At 37.6% G+C, this 24155-nt stretch overlaps 1 protein-coding gene across 2 annotated transcripts in view; it reads left to right on the forward strand.

The window, feature by feature from the left end:
• LOC129353727 (protein sidekick-1-like) overlaps nucleotides 1-24155 on the forward strand; it is a 355296-nt gene that overhangs the window by 156177 nt on the left and 174964 nt on the right. For both annotated transcript variants that reach the window (XM_055023085.1, XM_055023086.1), the window contains exon 5: nucleotides 20053-20186. In XM_055023085.1, coding sequence (XP_054879060.1) covers nucleotides 20053-20186 — 134 coding nt within the window. The remainder of the gene's footprint in view (nucleotides 1-20052; nucleotides 20187-24155) is intronic.

Here is a 24155-nt window from a genome sequence, read left to right on the forward strand (position 1 = left end):
TTTGTGTTCGAGGGTATGTGCACATGAAACTTTTGCATGTTAGCGATGTTAAGAGAAAAAGCTGTGTTGAAAAAGCAGCTTTTTCAACACATTTTTCCTTTGGAGCCAAAGGTCCTGGTTGTGTTGCTTCATAAACTGTACACATCTTAGTGTATCATGATGATTGGTCAAAGAATATTGAAGCTGGTTCCCTTCACATTCTGAAATTTTTCATCTCTAGCAGCAGCAAAACAGCAGTTCATAATGACTTTGTTTCTCATGGTAGCCAAAGGGGAGGATCAAAGTGACAGAGCAAGGTTGAAGAAGGCATAAAGGAGAAAAAACAACAGGAAATGAGTATGCAGGAAAGAGTTTAAGCTCATGTTTGGAGCTTAATCTGGGAAGCCGCAAGAGGCTCAGATACTGTATGCGACTTTCTTCTTAATGATATGATTTAGTTACCTTGAGATTACAAAAAACATCCCAGACATATTGGATTAAAAAGAAACCTGGCTGCTGTGAAACAAGTCATATGTCACTTTCAGCCACTATTCTGTTTTGTTTTTTTCATTATTTTCTTACAGTTCATGGCACAAATGGACCCAAATAATATGTTGACTTTGTGACGTTTAATGTAGATGAACTTGACAAACCGTGAACTTGATTATGTCAGAACCACGTCTTGAAACCGACTGATACATGTTGAAATTTCCAAGATCTGACTCACAGATGTACAAACCAGCAAACATAATTTATAGATATGATCTCATTCAAGGTGCTTCTGAACATGAAATGCTGTAGAATAAATTCCTACTTATTTATTTAGAGGCATGCTACAAATAAATTGCCAGGTACAATCAGCATTTTGAGCACAATTCAAAAGCTTGCAATATAAAAAAGAGTGAGTAGATATTTTGGATGTAGTTCAACTAAAAATGAAGATGAAAAAGATCACACAAAGAGAAAATTAAACAGTGAATCCAAAACTCTAAAGTAATCTTCAACTACAGCCAAATTAGCTCTGAGTCCCACGTCAGAAGGAGTGTGATCAGAATCCGCTAGGCAACATGGACCTGAATTCATTGGACCACATGTTAGAGCTCAGTTACCTCTTTGTTTTCTTGTTTGTGATGTGTCGAAATCTCTGTCAATTATCTTCAGAGTTGAATGTTACATCCATACTGTGAAAGCTCTGGTTTTGACCAGTACATTATTATTGCAAGTCCTTCACAAGTTGCAAAGAACTTTAAGATTAACTTAATCTTTTCCGGGGGAAAAGGAAGCTTTGACTTTACAAGTGTGATATAAGGCCTGATTGTTACTGGATACAGAGGTGTTTCCCTCAACTTTCAGTGTAACAGATATTTCCTCATGGTTGTTGTATTTTAGTTTATTTTCACTTTGCCTGCAAATGGTGTGGCTCTTTTCAACACATTTTTCCTTTGGAGCCAAGGGTCCTGGTTGTGTTGCTTCATAAACTGTACACATCTTAGTGTATCATGAAATTGATTTTAGTAGCTTGGACCACAAGTTTTGTAACATTTCTCATGTCAACATTTCAATATGTAAGGACATTTGTTTTTCTAGTTATGAAAAAAAGTCTCCATCTGCACCAACCACCTGTGTTTGAAGGGCAACTTTATTTTCTTTGTTTGTTGTTGGGAGTCCTTCATAGTTTGGACATGCCGGTACTTGACTTGATCTGTTTTGATGAAGCTATATGTTCTACATCCTCAATCTTATGAGACAATATTCATGACAAACAGCCTGAAAACATTTTATTTCTTGTGAAAATGTCCTTGTATTTCTTAATTTGCTGTGTAATTTCAGATTTAATTTGATTGCTATGTAATAGTTCCATTTATCAGGGAGTCGGTGTTCTAGAATTATGTCATTTATTATTATATTTATTGAAGGTCTGTGGTGTAGTTTACCCTTGGGAAACAGTGGTGCAACCTCTCAATAATTAGAATAGCCTTTGGTCTCATATTTAGAGCTCAATAAGGCTGTCATGAGTGATCACAGCTGTTTCTTATTGACATCAACTTATATCTCCCTTCAACTCAGCTACAGTTGCTCTTGTGATATTTTTGTCCTTAACGGAAAGAGACATTATTGGTTGAAAGATAAAGGATTTTAATATTTAAGGAACTAATTAATTTTTTAACTAAATTTTTTTACGTTTATGAATTTTAGAGGCAGAACATACAGCAACAGGGATTGATTTTCTTGTGCCTGCCAGAATTTTATATTTTCCAATTTAGCCCTACTGCCCACTCCCTGCTATCCCTTTCCTTTCATTCCATAATTTAATTTTTTCTTTTGGTCCAATGAGGTGGCGGCAAATAGCAGAGCACAAATTCACCACTGTACACACTTATTTCTTTTTTGTAATCTTGCTTTCCTTCCTTCTGAGCTGATACTGGTTTGCTGTTCGGTCTTTTGTCTTCTGTTTTTACTCCCCTTCTTTGTGTTTCTGTGGAGGCAGCTTTAGTGGGGCTTGATCCCAGTTCAAAGCAAAATACTACTACCGGTATGCATCCTCTTCAGATCTTATATATTTAAAAGAAAGGGCTGGAGCAGAACTGTGTGCTTAAGATTTATTCCTTTTAGTGTTAAATGACCAGCGACCTTCCCATGATGCATCATAGATATTGGACAGAAAATTGTTGGATTGAATTTGTGGTAATGTACATATTTTCTTTTTTTTTATCTGTACACAACTGCCTTTCTAAGCTTACGTAAACATTTATTAACCTGCTCCTGTTGGAGTGTAAGAGTAACTGTATCAGGGCCAGATATTTTCACTACAGTCCTCTTGGTTCAGTACACACGTTGCGAACAAATGCAGTGTTGGCTTACAGTATATCTGGACACACACACAATGTTTATGTGAAGAGCTAAGTGCTCAATTTTATGTTCTATAGACACCAAAACAAAATGGAGAGTGGAGAAAGAAAGATGAACCAAATCAGAACTGACAAAGAACTATGTGAAGGTTGTAGAATTGTCTGTCCTGTCTCCTGACCTCTAATCTACAGAAAAACAAAGGCGATAGCTGAAGCCCCCAGCAGCCCACTGTCTAGAAGGGAACCAAGAGTACAGAGTTGTTATTAAGTGAATCAGACTAGAATCCCTCCTGAAACATCTGAAAGATATCTTCTACTGTTTTTGTCATACCACTAAAGTATGACAAAAACATGCATTTCTATCCAGAATTTTATATGCCTTCTGCACCTTTCTGCTTCATCCTTCTCCACACAACTACTTTCAAAACAGTTTTTCTGACTGTGTGTACTAACTGCAACAAGATAACTACAATTTAGAAGGTTTCATCAAACACACAACAGAAAAAACAGCTGGTCCAACAAAATCTAGAGGAAGAGTAAAGGATGGAAATCCCTTGTTTTGAAGAAACAATGGGTCTGTCACTTCAGAAAAAAAGTATCTGCAGACTGCAAAAAGGTACAAACACACATACATGCACATATATACATTTATACACATATATATTTTGTAGCTTGTTATGGTTTTTGAGGAAGCGCTGGCTGAGAGTCTCAATGCTTACAATATATAGCAACACTGAACCAAAAGAAGACTGGCTTTTTGTCAGCTGATCAAAGAATGATAGTTGGTGGGTTCTGGTCATAGACCCTGTATCTCAGTGCAACTTTGACATAGAAACTTCATGATGACAAAATATTTGGGCGCTGTGAAACAGCATTTTCATTTGTCAAGTAGACCTAAAACTAATCTCAAAATGAATAACTGCTTGTGTTAACATTATCATGGTATGCAGACATGGCTCCAAGAGGGGAGTGGTAGTAGTTAAACTACTACCATTTAAATTTAATCTGACGGTGCAAATTTCACATAAAAATGTACACAAAGTTGGAATTTATTTAAACATATAATAATTTTCTGAACTTGTGATGGCCTTTATAATTTGAATTTAATGTCATTTTGGTCACCTACTTTTGTCTGCCATTGAGCTTCTGCTTTATTTGAGCTTATCATTCAAATACAGAAAGAATGAAAGGAGACAGACTCATGTGTGTTTTCATCTTTTGTGGCTCCTGCTAATGAATAATTCTCCAGATTTGTATCTTTGAAAGGTGCATTATATTTGTCTTTCACTTGTACTCTTCTTCTTCCACTACTTTAATTATTCTTCCTGTCTACATACCAATTAATATCAGCAGACATTATTCCACTCTTTACAGTGTGGAATAACACATTTACACCCACCAGCACGCATGTGTGCGTGCTGTTGCTATAATGCATTGTCTGTCCAAAGTCATTAAATATTCTAAAGACAGAGGCCTCTTTTAATTATACACTAATCACACTTTTAATTATCTGCCACACACAAATCCATCACTAACCACATTCCCCCGTTTACATACCTACACAGTCATCTGCGTTGGCAAAATGTTTTTAACCTATTGATAAAACAGAGGGAGTGAAAGCAAAGACAAGAATAAGCATTTAGGTAAAAGACAGCACACTGCACCAAAGAGTGATTTATAGAGTTGGTTTTGACACTTGGTTAAATGCTTGCAGGTGAATATGACAGGAAGGACAGATGAAACTCTGGAATAAGTCAATAGAAAGATTGAGGATTCACAAAATGGAGGAAGTCCTCTATCTTTCCCTTAAACACATCATTTTAGAGTTCATCATATATCATGTTCATTTGTCATTTTCCACACGGCACTTACAGTATACCTCCATATTTACAGAGCTAAGCCAATAAACCTCTGGAGATAGGGATAAAAAGAACGTAATGTTGATTGACTGGTTAATACCAGAGCCAAATGATTGCATGTGTGAGATCAGAAATCTAAATCAATACACAGAAGGTCACTGGTGTACTGACTCTTCCAGACAAAGGCTGGATTTTTACTCCTGGGAAATGATACTGTTGGCTGTTGTAATGCAGTAAACTGGAAGTTTGGGGGTTTTAATTCAGGAGGTTATGTCAAGCAAGAAACTTTTTAATAATGTTTGAAACGGTGACCTTAAGCCTTTTGTTCAAGCAATTACCTCTTTGACTGAAAAAAGGTATTTTTTGTGTGCATGGGCGTGGTGTAGACTCCCCCCGTGTGTCACATGAGCACAGTATGCAATATAAAATGCATACTGTGAACAATGTGTGTAAACCTTGGTTTAGTGGCTTCTATAGTCATACAGTACTTTTGGAAAAGTGGCTTTTTGTTTTTACATTAGTAGTTCTTGTTTTGTCCTTCACCTCTTGGATGATATTACATAACCAGTTTTCACCAAGTGCATAAAGATGGATCTGATCAGGTCGTGTCATTAGGAAGTATTCACACCATTTCACCTTTCCATGGCTTGTTCTCCTACTGCCTTATTCTAACACAGGTTTTAGTACAAAAGTCACACAACAGTGCAAAATGACAGTTAAAACAGCTATTTTACATTTATATAAATTGAAAAAAAATTGTTTTGTTAAGCAGGAGCTGAAAACAGCGTTCAGAAATAAATTTTATAGAGGCTTTACACAGCGGTAATATTGGCTGCCAGCTGAAATACACACATTCAGCATTGTAGTATTTTGTGTTCAAAAAGCCTTTCAAAGTTTTTCGTAGCATTGCAGCCTATTGCTTTTTATGGTCGTAGAGGTATATGGTCAGTGTGAGTGATGCATTCACTGACCATTTAGCTCCAAGCCTATTGTTTGGCAGTTCATCCAGACCTGTTCATCCAATTTGGTTTCTTGGAGGATAATATAAATTAAGATGTTTTTGCCTGCAAGCAGAAACTCTCTTTATTTTAGCATTAATTGATTTTTTTGCCACCATGGTAACAAGTGTATCAGTTAAAAAATGGGTTACAGCAGATGCCATTACTGTGAGCTTGTTTCAGTGAGGATAATCCAGAAGGACTATTAGGCTTGTTTATTTGATAATGTTACTATTGACCTTTACAGATACAAAAAACAGTTTGTTTACCTTTCAGTACTAATACCAGATTCTGTTTTTAAAACGGTGATCCTTTACTTAACATAAATGATCTTGACATTTTGTTAAATTATGATTGACCCTGTTACCTTTTATGAGTAATTAATGACTTCAAATTGTTGAAGTCATTAATTCAATAATGACTTCAATAATTATTGTCAAAATGACTACATGAAATGAGTCATTTTATGTGGACGACTGAAACGTGAATCAGTGTGAAAAGTGGATAAAAAAATACATCTTCATGAAACACCTGCGAAGTCCAGATCCATCCATTGTCTTCTACAGATCCATCCATTGTCTTCTACACCACCATTCTCAGCCTGACTTTCCCCTGTTGATGTTGTGAACAGCTCCAACACACAGTGAAGGTCATGGAAGGAGGTCACCAACAGAAATGCCAAAAACATCAACAAGATTTCCAATCTTTTACACCATGTCCTCTATGACTAGTCTTTGAGACCTATGCCGAAAAGGATCAGAGACAAAGGTCAGCCTCCTGGAGTCCATACCTCACTGGAAACAACTTTTTTTGCCAACATGTAGATACAGCTCTAGGTTTGGTCTACAGATGCCAGATTGCCCTTGAATGCAACCCCCCTGCCTTCTGACACATGCAAACTAGTGAACCAGATGCAGAGGATGCAAAATTATCAGATAAATTCAAAGTAAGGACAGCTTTACAAAAGTAGAGTATCAATCCCCATTTGGGAGCAAGGATCTTTATTTTTAGTTCAAAAACCTACAAGAAGCAGACCAGAATAATTATTCATGATTTCAAGTAATGCTTAGCAACACAACATTATCAGCTGTTTTCAGCTGATAATGTTGTGTTGCTAAGCATTATGAGGAGGCCGTGTCAGTGAATATTGTAAGTTTTTGTTTCTCAGATGGAGGCAGTAAGAAAGAGAGTGAGATGGAAGGACAAAGAGAGAAGTCACCAGCAGTTGTGTGGTTAATTGGAAGCCAAAATAATTAGTGCTAATTAGTATAATAGCCATTTGTCTGGAGATCCATCCACCTAATGGGATTGCAACGCTCAGCTGCACACACAAACACCTAACACCAAACACAAAGACAAGGTTAGCATCCATCTGGGCTCTCATATGTGGTCTTGTAATGTGACTTTTGCTTGCAACCTGACATTAAAGGCAACTGATTTTCTACATTAACATCTATTTAGAGGTATATACAAGGTAGAAATTATGTAATTTGTGAATCTATGTGATTAAATAAGCAGAGACTTGGAAGAAAACTGTTCTGTCACTGTAAATTCATCCCTTTCTCTGCTCCTTTCTTTCTGCCTTCATTATGCACATTGCGCTTCCCTTTTCTGACCTGTTTGTCCTTCATCTACCTTACCGTCTCAGACCACACCGGATAGACTATGTTTACAATTAAGTAAACGTAGTCTATCCAGCTCCCCTTTTTTAATTTTCCTGCTATGCAAAAAAAGCTAATTTTGAGACTCAAAACCAAAGAATGAATGTGGCCAGGGAAATCATTGTGTTTACCAGTCCTGTGTAATTTTTCTGCTTGGGTTTTATAGGAACGCCATTGCAGCATCTGGACAGGCAGTGAAAGGTTCCCCTCTCTGTGTCCTTTTGCTGAGGTGATTGAGGATGCAAGCCTGTGATTTAGGCACTGTGTTAATTACAAGTTACAGATCTGCAGAGTGTGCTGGGATGAATGTAGGGAAATGCTTTCTAAGTCAGTTAAAATCCTTATAAACACATTTGAGTTCTTTACATTTAAAACCTCCACCATCTTTCTTTTTTTTCAGCCAGTCTCCCTGCCTTTATTGGTCTCGTGTCACATGCGCAGGCTGGATTTCTTTGAGTGGAAAAATCATCAAAATTAAGTGATGAGGCATTACCCAGGGATTTCTTTTGGGGGTGGGAGGTATTAATAAGGTAAGGACAGATATTGGGTAGAAAATGAGTTAGACATTTCAATTACATGTTTTCATTTGGGACTGTTTAGCTCCAAGAATTAAAGTGGCTAGCACTTTAGTGCAATGTGTTTATTTTAAAAGGCCAATTTTATAAAGAACTTTAAAATAATACATTTCAGGTTTTTCTACCTTGTGTTTTTCATTCTGAGCTAAGAATTTTAATTTTCAAATAAACGTATTCCTAAAAATAGTAGTGATCCATTATTACTGTTCACAATATTCAATTAAATTTAAAAATACTGTATTAATCTCCAAGGAAAACTAAATGTTGTAACTCATTAATTTGGATTATTTGAAGAATTATTGAAAATGGTGAAGGCTGTTGGCAGGAAAGCTCTTCTGTAGCAGTCAAAAAAACTATATAGACACCTTTCGTCAAAATGTGATAGATGTATGATTAATGACCATAATTAATTTAATTATTGGTCACGAGATTTATTTCTTAAGAATATGTGACAGTTATGAAGCAGACCTTAGTGAGGCTACTCATATTTAAGTTTTAGCTTTCCCCAAAGTTGAAAGTTTTTTTTTGTTTTTTTTAATACTGCACGTTTCACATTATCCAATACTTTTCTTTCTAACTTATATGCTGTATGTTTCTCGGCCCTAATGATGCTTTTTCCTCCTTGCTTTTTCCTTACACACTTGAGTGTGTTCAGTAACAAAATATAGTTGTTGAATTTTTCATTACTAAAGCTTGTAAATGATCAATGTAAACCATCAGTATGTATTAAAATAGTTAGTACAATTTGTATTATTTAGATTTGATGTTTGATGTTTGCACTTGGATTTCTATCGATTTATTGAATAATGGTCTGCGTAAATATTTATCAAACTGAATGACCATTCAGGTTTTATGTAGTTTTTTTTCTTTTGATGTTTGCACAACTTCAAATATATGCTGGCTATCAACCAACAATTCAATCAGTATTTTGTTTTTAATACCCCCTCTCATATCTTCTGACAACTAGCCCAACTTATAATAACATCAACTAAGTTTGCTATTGGTGCACTTTACCTAAAAACAAATATAAAAAATAAAACATACTTACTACACAGCCATGCTCCCAGAGTTGGTCACAGCATGGTGAATGGTTTTGTTACCGTCAAAATAGTCTACAGCTTTTTTTGCTGTAGTGCAAACATCAACATGTACTATTGCTTCTCATAATGCTACCTGGTCACTAATGTTCACTAACAGACAGTACACCTCTTGGAAATGATAAGCTTATTAATGATCAATATGAACCATCAGCATGCGTTAAAGAAGATCATATCAGTGAGATTAAGTAAAATATGATACTCAAAGCAATTAAAAATATATTATTCTGAAAGTTAATTTCTCCTGTTCAGGGAGCTCAGACTGAATGAAAGGAATCAGTGAAATATACTACCAAATATTTAATTTGCAGAATTCCGATAATACACTTTAATTGTGAATTGAAAGATTACATTGCATCTAGACACAAAAGAATCAACTGCCAATTAGTAATCATACTATGCAAATTACTAACAAGATTTGAACAAATAAGAAACTTTACCTCAAGGGGTTTCTCAAATTGGAAAATTAACCTTCTGACTTTCTTTAGCCCACTAAATTTAAAAAAGTTTTGCCAAAGTTTTGCAGTAAAGCAAACAGGTTCTGAGTTTGAACCTTGAATCAGATGCCTTCAGCCTTCTGCTGACCCTTTCTCACTGTATCATAAAACATCAGACTTTTAAAAAAAGTTCAAGCGAACATCACTTAATTATCATCAACTTGTTTGTACTCATCTTAAACCAGTAGCAGGGATGTTTGGATAAAAAAAAAAAAAGAAGCTTCATAAGTTCATCTATTTAAGTTGAGTCCAGGCAACAACTAAAATAAAATGAAAAGTAAACTATTTGAAAGTAGTGTGGATTTTGTGTGGTAAAAGTTTAACATTTTAACATGCACAGACACTATGCCATTTCTGATCAAGCAAACCAAAAGGTTTTGAACAGTTGTCAAATAATGAGACTAAGGGGACAAGTTGAGCAGGAGTTGACGTTAGCCCTCTCCCGCTTCATGCTTTCTATTCAGAAGACTTTGTTTAAAAACAGAGGTAATTACAACATTCTTTTTAAATATACTATATTGTATAATATTTAATATTCTGGTTAGTAATTATCTATGACGTATTGTTTTGTCTTTAATTGTACTACTCTTAAAACTTGGAGATCACCTAAAACAATATCCTTACATTGATCTAATTTGGCGGGGGCATCTCATGTTTGGGGGTTGGGGGCTGCATCTCGTGACCAGTAATTCAATTAGTTACGGTCATTAATTATCCATCAATCACATTTTGACAGAAGGGTGTCTATATAATTTTTTTGCAGTCTTTACTGCACTGAACACGAAGAAGCCTCTGACTGGTGATGCTCTGCCTTCTCAAGATAGTCTCATGAAGGGAATGGTCAGGGTTGTTCATAATTGTCCATAGTTTTCTTGATAATCATTGTCTCCAGAAGTTCCACAGTCGTCCCCAGAACAGAACCAGCCTTCTTTATTAAACTGTTGAACCTTTGTAGGTTTCTGTCTCTGATGCTCTGATGACGCTCTCCACAACAGATTTATAGAAGATCTGCAGAAAATGTCTGCAAAACTTGGAGGATCTTGCTTGCAGCCAATAGAGTTTGATCTAAGTTTGATTTATTTTCCCTGAAATCAACAATCAATTTCTTTGTTTTGTTTACATCCAAGATGAGATGATTAGAGAAACCAAATCTCCATTCACTGGACATCACCACAGCCAACAGAACTTTACCACATGTGGCAATTCAAAGATTTTAGATCTTCTGCTTTTCAAAATGATTCCCCCCCTGAAGTATTGGGGGGGCACTTGTTTGTGTGCCCATAACTAAAACAACACTTTCTAAAATCAATCAGTTACCACATCATTGTTTCAAAGTGGTAATTCATGTAGTTGTGGCCTTAGAAAAAAAAATTTATAGCTACTTTTTTTGTTGTCAGACAAACAACCAGAGGTAATTTACTGTTTTCTTGTGTTTGCATAATTTGGGTAAACACATTCATAGTTAGACCAAGTGCCTGACATTAGATATACTCAAAGGATGCATTTTACATTACAGTGAATCGATTATCAATTCATTATGAATCAAAATGGTGTGGCTTCATTCAAACTGACAATCTCTCTATCCAGGCTTTCTAACTTGTTAATGCACATTTTAATGCATCAGCAGCCTCCTTCCATCATTCCTTCCCATTTGGTTTACTTCCAGTATGCTTATTGTTAAGATGGGGAGCTCTTTGATAAATGTTTGGTTGTCTCTTTTTATCTGTTTTATTGCATCATACATGACTAAACACATACTAATATAATAATTAATAATGATTATATATTAATTATATTGTAATAATTAATTAATATATAATTACTAGTTAATTTTAAAGTTAAACCTACTGAAGTATATTTTTAAGAGTTCAGATTCAGTTCTTCATAATATCTGCCTAATAAGTGTTACTTGCTGTCATTTGCCTCCATTTACCAGTGTTTTTTTTTAATTAAATGTAATATATTTTTAATTAGATATATATACACCTATTAAAAACAACAAATGTTTTGTTTAAGATTGATTAAATGGATTTAAAATTAGGATTTTGAATCAATCTTTGAATTTTATGGACATGTTGCTTCTCACTAGAAGTAGTAAGAGTTTTGAGTCAAAGATCTTGACAAAGAGTCTGTGTAAGGAGCTAAAGATGGGGGTGACGACATAGAAACGCTATTTCCCAATATTTTCAATCTTTTAATAGGTGTGGGTCGCATTTCCTCTTTGTTGATTGAAAAAACATTCAAGTCTAAATTTGCTATAATTTTTTTTTGTATATTAAACCTTAGCTTTTAAGTATAATTCAATCTGTATGGATGAAAAAATTACATCAAATTTATGGATGGATGGATGGATAAATGTACCACACCCACACACCCACATGCATGATACACACAGCACAGTAAAGTTAGCTAGCTGTTTCAAGAAACATGCTCTTTCCTCTTCTTCCCCCATTTCTCATTGCCCACACATCCACATGAATACACATAGTGGACGCTGACATTGTTCCAACATTGCTGTTGTAAAATTTCCGTTATTTTGTTTTAAAAATATCGCAATTGTAGAACATTACAAATGTTCTACAATTTCTTCTTGAAAAATGAAAATATTTCACACATGAAATAATTCTTGTGTGAAATAAAACACAGCAGAAAGGATCACACTAAACATTATTTTGAATCACAATGACAAAAATAGCATAGAAACACATTGATTTAAACGGAGGTCCAAAAGGACCCACTCATGGAAGACTTTATAGTCAATATGTCATGCATCAGAGGATTCATGTTGTGTTTTTGTCATTTGTAATTGCGCTATGTTAATGTTGTTGTGTTTTTGAATTTGCTGAAGTGGGCCACCGTACCAAAGCCTTCAATGTTAGACTACTGGTAGCTGACCGTCAGACTATCTTGGCATAGGTCCAGTTCTCAGCCTTAACTCAGTTAGACTTTTTAATCCTGTTACAAATAGAGAGCTTTCATATTTTCCAAAAACTAGATGAAGCTGTTGCAGAAAGTTGATTTCCATCGCTGGTTTTGTTTCACTGCCAGGTGAAACAAAATAGCATAGAAACACATTGAAGAAACACATAGAAACAAAAGAATTATTGCTAATTCTTTTGCACTCTGTGTTGCTACATTAATGTAGTAGTCACTGCTTTATTTTATCTGACTCTTCCAGCTTCTCTCTGAGACTTATTTAATCAAACAGGAAAGTGGCTGGCAGACATTAACTGAAAAATATCTCAGCTTTGTGTTTGTTCTGAGTCACTGTGCTTTCGAGCCAACTAAAACATCCAAATTCACCTTGAACCCAACAAAGTTACAATAGTTTCATTGTGACTTCAAGAGCTCCTGCTCCTTAATCTATCCACAAAAGGGTATTTGTTCAAAATGGTATTCAATAGAGGCATATCTTGCCAACTTGACAGCAGATCCTTCACTAATGAGGACAACTTGGAAGAATTTTTATAGATAAAGACAAAGTTAGAGGAGAAGTTGTGGTTTCATTCGATTGACGTTCCTACAGTCTGGAAAAGTACAATTGGAATTTGACCAAATTCTGTCCATTTTTTGTTCTCTCCATCTAACTGTCTCTCTGTCTATACATCTGTTCATTCATCAATCCGTATTTGTTTGTCCATCTTTTTTCATTAATTCTTTCAACTATCTGTCTATTCCTTATGTATGTGTTTATCCAGCCAGCCATATGTCTTGAAATTGGAGTCTGTATAAGTTGAAGATTTCGATGCTGGCTTGTTGAAGATTCTTCAGAAACTCTTCTTTGTATTCAGGTCATTGTGCACTCTGCAGCTGAGTTTTACACTCACCAATTACTTTAGGAAAGATAGCAGGTCACCACAACTCAAGATGACAGGCAATTCTGAGAACAAGAATGCTTAAAAAGCCTAAACAGCTCAACTCAGTGTAAAGTTAGTAATAAATACCTAACTTGATATACATTTAGGCAAGATTTAAACAGGGTCACAGACACACATAATGTAGCAGTCAGCACATAGAGACCTGTATGTTAACTCTCAATTCGTGTCACAGAGAAAGCTTTTACATTTTCACTTTCTAAGTAAAGATCACTTACAATTTGTTAAAGACAAAGAATGTGAATGGCCCAAGCTCTGTGAGAGTAGGTGTGTGTGTGAACGGGCACACTGATCTGAGGTAATGTGTGAGTGGGTGCCTGGCTGTGGCTTTGAAGGGGAAAATGCCAAAAAGCCTTCTGTCTGGACTCTGTTTACAGTGGAGGATACCTCCTTCTGCCTTGGTGCCACACTGCTGCGTCCAAGCCTCAGTGTGTCAGACTGGGTCGAGCCTTAAGAAGGTGGCAGAGTGCCTATCACAGATAGAGGAAGAGAGCAGATGGGACGGGATGGGCATCATTGGCGTTGGAGTGAAAATCAATCCACACACACACTTTCAGGCAGTATGAAATATTAAATAACACACATTTTCACTCCCCCGCTCACTCATGCTGTGTCCTGTGACATGTGTGTGCTAATTAGCTCCTGGCATACTGCGGATGTGTGCCTGTGGGTGTTTGTTCAGCAGTTGGTGTTGCAGTGCTAAGGCTCATGAGGATTTATTTAAACTCAGGGCCAGACTCTCAAATGAAACACCAATCCAGCGTGGAGCTTTGGTTCAGAGGAATCGTTCGGGAGGGGAAGGCAGAGCAGGACAATGAGAAATAGGATTTGGGCGAATGACTCGGAGGTTGTTTTTTTATTTTTTTTTAAGGAGTGAACGAAGGATAGAAGGAGAAATGCAGAAGGAGACGTGGATGGAATGGAGTTGATAGGCATTTGACTTGTGAGACTGTCTCACACATGCGCACCTGCATAAACTGAGTTCTACAATCGAGTTTAATTAAAAGCCCGAACATTTTCCCCCACTTTAATTAAATGCAGGGAGCTAGATGTTGAATCATTGTCTATTTAAATTCACCACAACAATCACTCTAAAAGACATAAGTGTTTGTGTATTCACTGAGATCAAAATAACAATTTTTAAAGTCTTTTGGTTCAAATGATGTTGCGTTGCAAATGTATTCATGTGCCTTAAACTATCATTTTACAACCAAAACTTTAATGTATTCATTGGAGATTATGTTAAACCGATACACCGTGTTCCAAATTAGTATGAAAATTATATTTCCTCAGATTATCTTCAATGGTGAATACTAGTGACGGTCAGTATAATTTTCAAGTCATGACTATTACAGTATAAATCAAATTTCACTGAGTAAAGCTCCCACGAGAACAGTATTTTCAAAAATAAAAAAAACACAAAATGCACTGTTCCAAATTATTATGCAAAGGAGATTTTCTAAACATTTTATGGATTATAAAGGACTGCAAAGGGTCATTCTTTGAGTGTGCAGCATGAAGTGGTGACATGTTCTAAAATCAAAAGCTATTTTAATCAAAAACATCTTAACAGACAGAGTTACATGTTAACATAGGACCCATTTCTTTGATATCAGCTGCATAATTCTTGCATCTATTGAACTTGTGAGTTCAATGGATGCAATTGAGGAAGAAACTTTGCAGAGAGTTTCAAGAAGAAACTTTGCGTAGAGTTTCAAGAAGAAACTTTGCGTAGAGTTTCAAGAAGAAACTTTGCGTAGAGTTTCAAGAAGAAACTTTGCGGAGAGTTTCAAGAAGAAACTTTGCGGAGAGTTTCAAGAAGAAACTTTGCGGAGAGTTTCAAGAAGAAACTTTGCGTAGAGTTTCAAGAAGAAACTTTGCGGAGAGTTTCAAGAAGAAACTTTGCGGAGAGTTTCAAGAAGAAACTTTGCGGAGAGTTTCAAGAAGAAACTTTGCGGAAAGTTCCTGCTTCAATTTCTTTGCAGGTTGTCAGAATATCTTCCCAGAGCTGCTGTTTGATATGAACTGCATCCCACCCTCTGATCTTCTGCTTGATGAAACTCCAAAGGTTCTCAATAGGGTTGAGGTCAGAGGTCAGAGGAGGATGGTGATCACACCATGAGTTCCTCCCCTTTTATGCCCATCACAGCCAATGACACACTGGTATTCCTTGCAGGATTCATTGTCATGCATGAAGATGGTTTTGCTACTGAAGCTATGGCTCTTCTTTTTGAACGATGAAAGAAAGTGATCAATCAGAAAGTCCATATGCTTTGCTGAGGTCATTTTCACACTTACAGGGACTCTGAGGGGGCTGACCAGCTCTCTCTCTCTCCCCATGATTTGGACCCAAAGCATGACTCCACCACCTCCTTGCTAACGTCACAGCTGTGTTGGGACGTGGTGGCCGTCCACCACCAATCCACTACTGCACCCATTTGGACCATCCAGGGTTGCACAGCAGTCATCAGTGAACAAGTCTGTTGGAAAATTAATCTTCATGTACAACCGGGCCCACTGCGACTGTTTCTGCTTGTGTGCTTGTTAGAGGGGCTGAATAGCAGGTTGATGCACCACAAGCCTCTGGAGGATCCTCCACCTTGAGGTTCCAGAGGCAGCAGCAGCTTCAAATAACTGTTTGCTGCTTTGTAAGGACATTTTAACAGCTGCTCTCTTAATCCCATGAATTTGTCTATCAGAAACCTTCTTCATTATGTCTTTATCTGCACAAACTCATCTTTGTTCTGAATCAGCCACAAATCTTTTCACAGTACGATAACGCTGTGGCCTGCTTAATAATGTGGAACATCCTTCTTAAGTAGATTTCCTTTAATTGAGCTCACCAAACTAATCAACTGAAATTAATTATAGTGATTCAAAGAGCCCTGACACACAATACCCGTTACTTAAAGAGCGGGAGCTCTTAAAGTAACACGGTTTTATTTTTTCTTCTGTGGTATTGTCTTTAAAATGTTTGCGTCCCTTAGGCCATCCTTTTAAAGATAAACCATGCTATGGCCTGATCAATTAAAACCAGCACAACACAGAAAGAATCATCACGCTGGCATGTGATGATATGCTGAAAGGGGGTATCGAAAAGTGTAGGAGGTTCTTAAAGAGACAGGGCATAATATGTGAAGTCATATTTTTTTAAGATGTGTTTGGTACAGCATTTTCATAACTGAAAGTAGCACAGCTACTTGACTCTGGTACAAAATAGGACTGTATTTCTGGAAAATACATATTTCAGATAATATACATATTATGTATTTTTGACCTAAAACCCTCTATTTTAGCTCTGTCTTTATAACAGCATGTGTTATTTCCATCACACATGATGTTTGGCAAGTTTGGCCTCATCTGACCAGATCATCTATTTCCCATGTTTTTGCAGGGTCCTCTGTAAAGTTTGTGGCAAACCGGGCTGTAAATTGTCCCCCCCCAACAATAGCTTTTTCATTAACCACATTTGAAGAATGTGCAAGAAATATTTGTCCTGCTGTCAGATTCTCCCACCTGAGCTGGCTTCTCTGATTAATGCTCTGACCTGTCAGTTAAAGTAGATGGTTATATCTGGGGAGGTTAGAAGTTGTGCCGTGTTCTTTCCTTTTCACATAATTGTTTTCTAACAAATATCTGAGGCCTTAATAGATCATCTCTATTTATCCATCCTGCAGTCTTAAGAGACAAGACTGCAGGACTGTACAAATGTTTTACTCTGTGCGCAGTTCAGCATGATCACCCTGACCCTAAGTGTACTTTGTATTTTTTTAAGGTTTTTTTGTGTATGGCTTTGGGCACTGACAGTCTGACTGCCAGTTCCCAAAGGTCAGTTCCCAGGGAAAGCGAGACAAACTTCCCCTATGTTTAACTGTGACATTTGCAGCACTCCTGCTGAGCATCACACTCAGGAGGACCCTACCTGGGAAGGGTTGACTGAAGAGTCCATTTTTCTGTAGTTTAGTAAATTTACTACATGCCTTCAGAAGTCAGTAAATAGATAAGAGCACAAAGGTCTGAATATGCACATCACCATTGTTCACTACCTCATGTCTCAGAAGACTTCTGCAACATGAAATTCCAATCAAGGATTGTGGTTGGAACCTGACTACATTTGTTATGAACTACAAACAGCTCTGCTTTTGGTTGTAAACATAAAGTTATTTTACACGTAAATTATATAGTACAAAATGGATGTGTAAATAAGAAAAGATTCTCAGTGCAAATACACAGATATATTAATTAAGACAATTAATATTGTCTTTATTGGTACTACTGGAAACCCGCCCACCTGCCCTCTGAGATCTTTTGACTTTGAATGTTAACTTGCTAATTTAGATTCTCTTGAACCTCTCTAAGACTCTGTGGGCAAGTGGAGACATGCCTTTAATATAAATCAGTATGCAAAGGATAAAGCAGTTGTGGAGTTCCTGTTTGGTCATTGCTTCAATTGGACTAGACAGCTATAAATTGTGATATACGCTTAAAAAATTACACTGAATTAATTCTTACTGTGAAAAGAGGGCATTTTTAAAGCTTCTGCTTTAGGCAGGTGGATGTAATTGAAAGATGGACAGAAAAAGGAACATGCACTCACACAAGCAGGGAAGTGTCATTGCTGGGGTTGAGGCTCAGACTATTGTGGATGTTCTCCTGGGAAATCACACAAAATAAAATTAGACCTGAGGAATTCAGTGCACCTGTCAGTGTGTATGGGCTGACTCACGTTATTTGTGTCTCTCATCTCCTCTTCCTCTCTCTCTTTCCATCTGTTCTGGATACTACAGGGCTGCAATGTTTCAACTTGCATGTGGATCCATCAGCAGGCCATAATTAAGCTATGGGTGCTGATAATAACTTTAGCTGTGCTCCACATTGTTTTGCTCACACCTGCAATTATGAAGAAACATGTATCACTAACATTAACCCTAACATTGATTAATGCCTGGTTTTAAAATTAATTGACTGGACTAGTAGCCATTATTTTGCACCCATTGTACAAAATGGGTTTCCTCACAGCACAATCAAACCTGTTAAACGATTGAACCTGTTATACCAACAATTATCTGTTGGCCAGTGTGTGGTCTCAGGTTTTGAAGATGGGCCTATGATCAGCTGACAACTCTAAGATGGTGTAGTGTGCGCTAGGCATTACAGTAAGGAAATGAGGAAAGTAGGGGTCAGTGGAGAGCACCGGAGTTGAGCCCTTTTTCATCCAATGTCATTAATAGAAAGAGAAAAAGGCAGGAAGAAACGAAAAAGCCGATAAATAAAAATGAGGTAAATAATTTTTATTTATAGTCTGATTAATTGATTTATTGTTTATAGCGACAGGCCTACAAATTAATCATATTCCAGTGCTGTGACTAATCATGATTTTTGCTTATGCCAAACTTTCTAGGCTTAATATATAAACATCCATGCAGTTGTGGATCTTACAGGAAGACAGAGAGGCAGCAAGTGGGCATTAAGTCCGACTGTTAACTGTATCAGACAATCGCGCCGTGTCATCCTCTTCTTCCAACTAGAAACTGAAATTGGGCTCATGCAATGCCTTCTGGAAAAAGAACTTCTTATGGCAGTCTTTGTTCCTTGTGTGTTCCTTGTATACAAAATCAGCAGGCCATAAAGTGTTTATTTCCCCTTCTGATAACTTTGGAGGTATTTAAAAAAGAAAAAAAAAAAGTACTGCTTAACAAAGCTAATGAAATTTGTTTCAGCACACACAAATGACGTTTATGCTTTCTTAGGACACTGTGTAAAGCCGTGGTATGTATCTACTAACAATGTTTTGTTGAAACTCACCATGTTGTGACAATATAATGTCAGACAGATAATTTGTGAATAAGCACAGTGAATAATTATATTAAATATATGAGACCTGCAGAGGGTTTCTCAAAGGGCTCTTGAGTGTGAGCGAACAGCATTCACTGTGTGCATGTGAGTATAAAAGATAGACATCTCAATTTAATATAGCTTCATTCTCCCTTCGGTCATATCGATTTTATTTCAGTGAGGCTGTTCAGTTAGAATTTTGAAGCAGTATGCCATCCAGTTACACACTCAAAACACAAGTAGCATCAGTAAAAACATCCCACCGTTCTTGCCTTGAGCGTTCACAGTCTTTCCCCCATCAGAATCATTCTTTCTATTATGCTTCCACGAAACAGCAACATAAAGTCAGCTTGCATATTTCGTTTTCTTCCTGTGCTCAAAGGAAAACTGTTTCAGATTCTATTTTTAAGGCTGTTTTGTGTGTTTGTATTGCAGTATGTCGCATGCTTGTGGCATATTGGTTCTTGCTTGAACATGGAAAAACAAGATAGATCAGTATAAAGAAGAAAGATACACAAACAATAAGAATAAATGGCCAAAGGGATCCAAAGTTAAACAAAATGAGCCAAATATAAATTTGTGGATTGATTTAAGCTCTCTGAATCCTCGAGCCTATTCCAATGCTTTCAATATTTTCTTCTCCCACTTATGAATTCTGAATCATATTGGCTACAATTACTTTGTCCTTAACAGAGTCTGTGTTTGAGCATTGTTCTTGTCAGAGACCGAGCGATGTTGGAAAGTTGCATGTTTTTCCTATGAGATGTTGTTTTTTTTTTTTTTTTTGCAAATCCATGTTGGTGATATGTTTTGTTTATGCCCTGCAGAGCCATCACTTTGGAAAATCAGCTCGTTGTCCTGGTAACCACTCCAGCAGATGCAGGACATTACCATGTAGAGGCAATGAACGAGATGACAGGAGAGATTGTCACAAGCCCTGCTGTCTACCTCAACATCTCAGGTAAGAAAAAAACTTTTTGAATCTCGATGAGGTGATAGAAAATCAAAAAAGCTTTTTATGTGAACAGTGTGTGAGGCATCAGACTGTAATCAAACCAGCCAGGGTGTTTAAGACCAACAGTGACCTTTTGTGGGACCTAAAAGGGGATATAAGAGACGAGGAAGGTTTTTGTTCTGTCAATTATGCTCATGTACACACTACTCAATGTAGCCACAATTGAGAAGCATTTTTGTTTTTCTGGCTATATTCAACCTTGTATCTTATAATAGTTATTTCATAATTAACTATGTCCGAAATTGAGATCATGTAAAAAAGTCTCAAAGAAAGAAAACAAGCTCAACGCAGCCAAGCGCCGAATTTATAGCTAGTGAAGAGTGATGCTGTTTCAACACAAGAGTTCCAATGAAAGCATTGGAACACTAGAAAGCAAATGTCTCACTAATGAGACATTTGTGTTCGAGCTCCATCTTTAAAATAATGTTCAAAATAGCAAACATACAAAATAAAATTCACATTAAAAAATAAACAAAAATAATTTATGCAATTAAAATAAATAATGTGAAATAATAATTTAAAAAAAACCCTAAACATTATAAACATCCTTCAAGGCATTAAGGCATGGTCAATGTTTTCAGTGTTCCAATGAAAGCATTGGAACATTAGATGAGTCAAGCTTTTTTGAGTTTAGTAAAAGGAAATTCAAACTGTGTTACATGATAAAAGCATATTACATCAACAAACTTGGTATCCATTCAAATTGTGAAAAACGAAAGATTTTCTTGAAAGAAATGTTGGCAATCGGTTCGCTCGACTTAGGAATCTCAACTGTCTGTGAACAGTGCATACAGAATCCACGCAGCTCAAAAAAAAATAAAATAAAATTTCACATGCTCATTAGTATTCAGACACCTTTCTGTGTCTCTCATATTTAACTTCCATGCTGTCCACTTCTTCTGATGCTCCTTGTGAGTATCTTTGGAATCCAGCCGTTTTTAATTAAACTGATTGAACTTGATTAGAAAAGACACACCTTTCTATGTAAGGCCTCCTGGTTCATGTTAGAGAAAATGAAAATCATGAGTTGGAAGGAAGTGCCCAAGGAGGTCAGAGATGGAATTACAACGAGGCACAGATCTGGCCAGGGTTACAAAAGAATTTCTGCAGCACTTGAGATTCCTAGATGAGTCAAGCTTTTTTGACTCATCTGGAGTGACCTCCATTATCGTTGCACGGAAGAACTTTGGGATGACCAGAACTCTTCCTAGATCTGGTCATCCAGCCAAACTGAGCTGATGGGATGGGAAAGCTCCACAAAGACAACTATCACTGCTATCACACCAGTCGAGGCTTTATGGCAGAGTGGCCCGATTGAAGCATCTCCTCAGTGCCAGACAAATGAAAGCTCCCATAGAATAGAATAGAATTCAACTTTGTCATTTCACTGTCACATGTACAAAGCAACGAAATGTAGTTTGTATCTATCCAGAAGTGCTATACAGGATAGGGTTAGGGTCATACAGAGAATAATATTGACATGCTATAAATAAAATGTTTTGTACAAATATAAATATAAATATGAGAGCTATGAACATATTATACAAATTACACAGATTATACGGAATATGAAGAATGGATTGTGTGTATATATATATAATACAAGATAAATAATGGCAAATTTGATTTACAGATTATATAAAGATTGTATACAGATCATGTATGTGTGTGAGGGGAACTGTCTGGGGTTAGGGGGGTACAGTCCTTATAGTTTGTGTCAGGAGGCGTTCAGGAGCGTGACAGCTGTGGGGAAGAAGCTGTTCCGGGGCCTGGTGGTTCTGGTCCGTAGGTTTCTGTAACGCCTCCCAGAGGGCAGGAGAGAGAAGAGTATGTGTGCAGGGTGAGCGAGCTTTGGTAGTTTTCTGAGCTTTTGATTGTTTTGATTCTTAAAGCTGTGTTTTTTACATTTTTGTTAAAACTGTCTGAGGCGGTGCAGCAGCTGCCCATCGTGTTTTTGTTTAAAAACATTGACAGTATATGTAGAAATATTACTATGTATATATATATATATATATATATATATATATATATATATATATATATATATATATATATATATATATATATATATATATATATATATATATCTAGCTGACTGGATAGCTCAATACATAAGGCATCAGTATATCACCCGAGAGGGCAGAGTTCGAATCCAGTCTGGGTCCTTAGGCAAGACCCTTCAAGCTACTGCCTACCTCATACCATGAGAGATACTAAGTTACATAACATGCCGGCTCAGACGTCGCCCGGCCAAACAAGGTCTGCGTCAGGTGTTGGGGAACCAGAGCACCTTGATGACAAATGGGCTACTGGAACAAGACGGAAATGGGCGAGAGATGAAAACGTGGATCTGTTGGAATGCTACTACTCAAGTAACCCTAGTCAGAGGGGTTACATGCAAAGACTGGGGAAGGAATGGTTACTTCGGCATCCCCAGTCAACACTAAGCGCTAAACAACTAGTAGCTCAGTGTTCCAACATCCGCAAACGGCAACTGCTATCACAACTTGAGATTGACGAGATACAACACAAATGCTACGGCAAAAGGGAGGAACCCGGATGTCACGACTGTGGGGACTTAACTACAAGTCCCCACCCAGTGAGGGGATACACGGCCCCAATGAGCGAAACAGAGCTGAACGAGACAGCTGCTGACCTGAGAGAGAGAATCATGACCCGAATGACAACCAGGCCTCCTCGGCGCCAATTACAACGGCTGAGTGAAGTACCATCAGAAAGTCTCATTGAGAATGTGAATGCAGCATTGAGAACGATCCCTACCAACACCATAACAGAAACCAATGAGCTGATCTACAACTCAGCATCAGTGATCCTTGAGATACTTGGCTATAAGAGCAACCATGAGACCCAATACCCACCATGGAAAAGACGGTTAGAGGCTAAAATCAAGGTAACAAGGAGGGAAGTGAGCCAACTGTCAGAGCTCCACAAGGGTACAATGAAAAGACCAGTACCCAGAAAGTACAGCCAGATGCCCATACCTGAAGCACTCGAGACTGCCAAACAGAGGCTCCAAGCCTTGGCCAGCCGCCTAAAGAGATACACAAGGGAGAATGAATCCAGAAGGATTAACCGGCTCTTCTCCACTCAACCAGGCAGGGTGGCCTGGTTGGCAGGGTAATAACAACCGAGCAGACCCACCAAGGCTGGAGACTGAACAATACTGGAAAGGCATATGGGAAAGGGAGGCGTCCCACAACAGCAATGCACAGTGGCTGATCTCTCTACGAGAGGACCACAGCAACCTCCCTGAACAAGCCCCGGTAACCATCACTGTGACCAGGGCCTGACATGATCCATGCCTACTGGCTAAAGAAACTCACTGCTCTCCATGAGCGAATGGCAGCCCAAATGAACCAGCTGCTACAAAGTGGGACTCACCCTGAATGGTTAACTGATGTATCCAGAAGGATGCATCAAAGGGTCCAGTCCCACCCAACTACCGACCAATAACCTGCCTCTCCACAACCTGGAAGCTCATGTCAGGCATCATAGCGGCCAAGATAAGCAAACACATGGATAAACACATGAGCACGGCACAGAACGGTATCGGTGTAAATACCAGAGGAGCCAAACACCAACTCCTCATAGACCGCACAGTTGCCCGAGACTGCAAAACCCGACACACCAACCTGTGCATGGCTTGGATCGATTACAAGAAAGCCTATGACTCAATGCCGCATACTTGGATCATTGAATGCCTACAGATGTATAACATCAACAGGATTCTGAGAGCCTTCATTGCAAACTCGATGAAGCTGTGGAAAACCACCCTTGAAGCCAACTGCAAACCACTTGCACAAGTGTCCATCAAATGTGGCATATACCAAGGAGATGCTCTGTCCCCGCTACTGTTCTGCATAGGCCTGAACCCCCTCAGCCAAATTATCAACA

This window comes from Poeciliopsis prolifica, unplaced genomic scaffold, assembly GCF_027474105.1.
Source record: "Poeciliopsis prolifica strain line A6 unplaced genomic scaffold, Auburn_PproV2 SCAFFOLD095, whole genome shotgun sequence".
Classification (NCBI taxonomy): Eukaryota; Metazoa; Chordata; class Actinopteri; order Cyprinodontiformes; family Poeciliidae; genus Poeciliopsis; species Poeciliopsis prolifica.